This window comes from Elaeis guineensis, chromosome 11 (assembly GCF_000442705.2).
Source record: "Elaeis guineensis isolate ETL-2024a chromosome 11, EG11, whole genome shotgun sequence".
In the NCBI taxonomy this organism is placed as follows: Eukaryota; Viridiplantae; Streptophyta; class Magnoliopsida; order Arecales; family Arecaceae; genus Elaeis; species Elaeis guineensis.
Window position 1 is genome coordinate 120,827,813 of NC_026003.2, and position 4,943 is coordinate 120,832,755.

The 4,943-nt window shown below is 39.2% G+C and overlaps 1 protein-coding gene across 1 annotated transcript; it reads right to left on the reverse strand.

Annotated features, from left to right (window-relative positions):
* Nucleotides 1-437: 437 nt before the first annotated feature.
* On the reverse strand, nucleotides 438-1,098 carry LOC105054398 (peptidyl-prolyl cis-trans isomerase). The gene has a single exon (XM_010935879.3). It carries the CDS (start codon nucleotides 1,050-1,052, stop codon nucleotides 534-536), a length of 519 nt encoding a protein of 172 aa, XP_010934181.1. The 5' UTR covers nucleotides 1,053-1,098; the 3' UTR covers nucleotides 438-533.
* Nucleotides 1,099-4,943: the final 3,845 nt, after the last annotated feature.

Sequence of the window (4,943 nt, forward strand, 5' to 3'; positions counted from 1 at the left end):
AAAGCTCTCGAAGTCATCTTCAAGCTGATGGTTGGGCCAAGTCTTGTTAAGCTGGCAAAAAAAGGTTAAAAAATGTTGTATTATGTATGTGTCGCCAGGGAGGGGTTGTGTTCTGAAGCATCAAACTCAGCACTGCTTGATAATGTTTTCTTTCTCTAGTGAAATGGTGGAAGTTCATTTTTGTATAGAAGCAAGAGCATATTTAGTTGAAGAAAGTTGAGTTTTGGAAAAAAATGAAAATGAATGGCTCTCATCCTAACATCTAGTTGGAAGAAATGCTATTCCAATTTTGATATAAGAAAAAAATCTCGATCTCCTGAAAATTTAATTCGGACATCTCCATCATCTGACATTCAAATCTTAACTCCTAAAAAATTTAATTTCGGACCATGGAAGACAAGTAACAAGTCAGACAAAAGGGGAAGAAAAATTCCACATTACCTTAATGAAATCCAATTTTATTATTAATGCATAAAAGCATAGATTCAGCCAAGACAGAGCATGGCATGGATCGAACAGATCGAAAGAAACCGCTAGAGCTGGCCGCAGTCGGCGATGGTAACGGTCATGGAGGTCCTGCCCCACTGGGAGCCCACCTCCTCAATGGCTCTGACGACGTCCATCCCCTCGACGACGTGGCCGAAGACGACATGCTTGCCGTCGAGCCAGGGCGTCGGGATGGTGCAGATGAAGAACTGGGAGCCGTTGGTGTTGGGTCCCGCGTTGGCCATCGACACCACCCCGGGCCCTATGTGCTTCTTGACGAAGTTCTCGTCCGGGAACCTCCCTCCATAGATGGACTCCCCACCGGTCCCGTTGCCCGCGGTGAAGTCACCGCCCTGACACACGAACCCCGGGATCACCCGGTGGAAGGACGACCCCTTGTAGTGGAGCGGCTTCCCCGACCGCCCGAACCCCTTCTCCCCAGTGCACAGCGCCCGGAAGTTCTCCGCCGTCTTCGGCGTCACGTCGGCGAACAGCACCATCACGATCCTCCCCTCCGGGGCCCCGCCGATTGTTATGTCGAAGTACACCGTCGGGTTACAAGCCATCGCTCGATGATGGATGGATGAGGCAACGAGGTTTTGGGGCTTTCGGGTTGGCCTGAGCAACGAGTTCTCCTATTTAAGATCTGGGGTAGGGGACGCCAGGGAATTTGTTGGATCTGGAATGTCACTACCGCCACGTGTCCCGATCCGAAAAAAAATATCCAGATACAAGTAGGAGTGACAATCGGATCAGATCAATCAGATCATAAATAGATCGGATCATAAATGAATCAGATCAAAAAATTATCAATCCAAATCTCATCTGTTTATTAAATGGGTCAAAAATTCAAAACTGAATCCGATCTGTTTATTAAACAGATAATCCGATTCGATTCGTCTAATCCATTTATTAAATAGATCAAATTAGATTAAACGGATTAAACAGATTAAACGAGATAAATAGATTAAACAGATCGAGTTAAATAGATCAGAAACAGGTTAAATAGATCTTAAACAGATTAAACAGATCTTAAATGGATTAAACAGGTTAAACAAGTCGGGTTAAATGGATCAGAAATAGGTTAAACAGATTAAATAGGTTATCTGATTCAATCCGACCTAAATATTAAATGAGTTAAACGGATCAGATATCTAAAACTTATATTCGACTCAATTATTAAACGAGTTAAATGGATTGATCTATTTACAATCGAAATCTGTTTAACCTAAATCTAAATCTGTTTATGGTAGGTCGAATATGGATCAGATCGATGGATGAGATCATATTTTTTCAATCCTAGATGCAATTATGGTTATTTTGCGGTATGTTACTCGCAAGATGGTATGGCCACTTTCTATTTATTTATTCGCGGGGATGGCACGACGAAAAGCATATGCACACCGACATGCGGCGGGATTGGGGGTCAGGTCCACGTCTGGCTCGGAGCATGGAATTGGTGTGATCCAGTCACAAACTGATGGGTTAGAATCCACTCGGGAACATCGGCATGAGATTCATCTAGGTAGCCAATCTTGATTCACCAGATGCTAATGGCAGCTCGAATAGCATAATGAGCTAGAGTAGTAATTTACATGGCAACTAGCATATAATCCATGATGCACGGAGTATAATTTTTTTAATTATTTTAAAATATAATGTAAAGGATTCAATATCCAATTTTTTTAATTAATAAACTTCAATAATGATTAAATAAAAATTTTTATTATTAATATCAGTGCCGTTAATACTAGCATTCATATGGAAACAAAACTGAACCATTTGGAAACTCTCATTATTAATATTTGCCTCATAGATTTTTTTAATTATTTTTTAAATATAATATAGTAATATCATGAATTATAATAAATTAAAATTTTTTATTATCATTTTTTAAAGATATTAAATATTAATAAATTTTAATGATGGTCAAGTAAAAATTTCATCAATATCATAAATAGAAAGAGTTAATATCCAAATTTCTATTACAAATTAAGCAAGAATTTCTATATGACAAGCAAAACCTCCAAACATTAATATTGATGCTCACATTGCAAGCAGAGAATCCATACAAGTTAAGCCTCCAAGCAAAAATTCTCGTTACTAATACCACGCCTGCAAGATGAGGGATATCATTTTTCTCCTCTTTCTAACTATTTTTTAAATACATTATAATAATGTCATAAATTATAATAAATATAAGATTTAAATTTTTTATTATATATTAAGCGATAAATTTTAATGATGACTATTCAAAAAATTCTATTATTAGTACCGGCATCCACATGAGAACCAAGAACTTTGCGCAAGAGCTTCTTGCTAACATGATGTCATTAATATTGACATCATTAATACCAGCCCTTATATAAGTTTTTTTTATTTTTCATCCAACTATTCTTGAAATGCAACAAAATATTAAAAAAAAATATAATAAATATAAGACTTCAATGACTAAATTTCTATTGTACATTAAGCAATAAGCTTTGATAATGGTGAACTACATTACTACTACCATCTCTTGCATATTAACCAAGGATAATAATGATCGAGCAAAATAGTACTAACATCCATATAGTGAATAGAGAGCTCTATGTAAGTTGAGTCTCTATTAAATATATATATAAAAAAAGAGATAGATCGTTCAGTTAATTCAAATGGATACAGAAGCAAATCCGATCACTTCTATGGCTGTCTGATCCTACACCAATCACAAAGTAACGTTTAATTTGTGTCTGACCCCCTATTTTTGGTCAGATCAGAGCTCATTTACGAGGACAAAGGATAAATATAAATTTAGATACTGTTGCTCCTGATCTCTCCATCTGAGGTCGGTTGCTGAAGTTGATATGGTCGAGGTAGATCTGCTGCTGGAGCTCCATCCGAATATCTATAAGAAATTCTTAATGGGGTATTTTCTAATGAGATCCTCCGATACTCAAATCAAGACATGGAGAATAATGAGAAGGAGATAGCGAGGAGTGGAAAACTTACTTTGAAGGTCCCAGAGCTCCTTTATTTATAGAGAAAGAGTTGAAGTCATATCTATCTCGAAATCTTGATAACCTTTCGAATTTGTCGCACAGATTGATTTAGATAAAATATTTTTTTTTTACAGAAAACTCAATCACAGAGAAATTTCATTCTATCTGGATTTTTCTAATTGGAAGGAGAGATGGATCTGATGAGGAGAATAGCTCGGCCATAGATGAGCTATAATAGATCATCCTAGGTCGAGATTCTGGAGTCCGTGGAGTAGGTGTGACCTCAAGTTGGTTGAGCTTGGTCGATATATATGAGCTATGGTAGGTCGTTTGAGGACAGGATGAACCAGGATTGGGTTGAGTAAGAACTGCTGCTGATTTAGTGGGTCATGCCTAGTGATCTTTGCATCTACCGTATACTCAACCTGGTAAACATTCTCCCATAGCTTGGCTGGAGATGAGGATGTGGCAGCCGAGGATGAGATATAGATCCATAACAGATGCCCCACTCTCAAGGTCGAGCTTCCGATAGATCAGTCGAAGAGAGTACCAGTCTGAGGTCGAGGGTGATCTCGTTGAGTGATCCTTTGCTAACACGTATCAAAGATCGGCATTCTGAAGTGAACTATCTTCAAATCTGGACCATTGGTTCGTCGGATCTACGGGAGCCACGTCTTGACCAATCATGGACTACTACTTATCGAGCATCGATCGGGAGAGATAAATCATCAGTAGATCAAAGCCATCCCGAATTTTTATAAATAGGACCACGGTAACTTCATTTTTACTGTTTTACTATTTAGAGGGGGAACTCTGTCACTTGCATTCTCGGAGATTTTGCTCAGTTGAAGTCGAGCTACTGTCGACCCCATCTACACCCTTTGTTTGCTCGATCACGTCATTTATAGATCAATTTTTTGTTATTGATCATGAGTGCGTCTAGTTCATCCCCGTCTAGTTGGAGCTCGGGTGACAATGCTAGGGGTGTGAATCCTGAGTCTGACGTAGCTTGCTCTTCGGATAGGCCCGAAGTGAGTGAAATCCCAGTCCTCGATCCTTTTAGAGTAAACTCCATCCTCACCCTCGAGAACTTAGAGATTTTTAGATTGAAATACCAAGTCCCAATCAAGTTCAGCTGGAGGTCGCCGTTCCTAGGGAATGGATGGCTCTTCCTCGTCAGGGCCGAATAAGTCTTTGTGAGGAAGCCCTGAAGGCTGATTTTCCACTGTATTTTCTCTTTTTAGTCGTAGAATTTTTAAATTTATATAGAATAAGCTCCTATAGCATAGTGTCGAACTCCTAGTGTCAGATTTTAGGCTTTTTCATCCACTGCCTTCTCTTCGGGGCCGAACCGATCTTCTATCGCTTTTGAGCTTGCTTCACACTGAAGGAGCACCCTACAGAGATCGAGTGGTGGTATGTCTTTTTTCGGAAGGGACGTCATCTCTTCCAAGGTGCTCCTTCCTCGGTGCATAG

Bases quoted from the DNA above. Each gene is read 5' to 3' on its own strand.
- LOC105054398 (XM_010935879.3), bottom strand. From the start codon at position 1,052: ATGGCTTGTAACCCGACGGTGTACTTCGACATAACAATCGGCGGGGCC.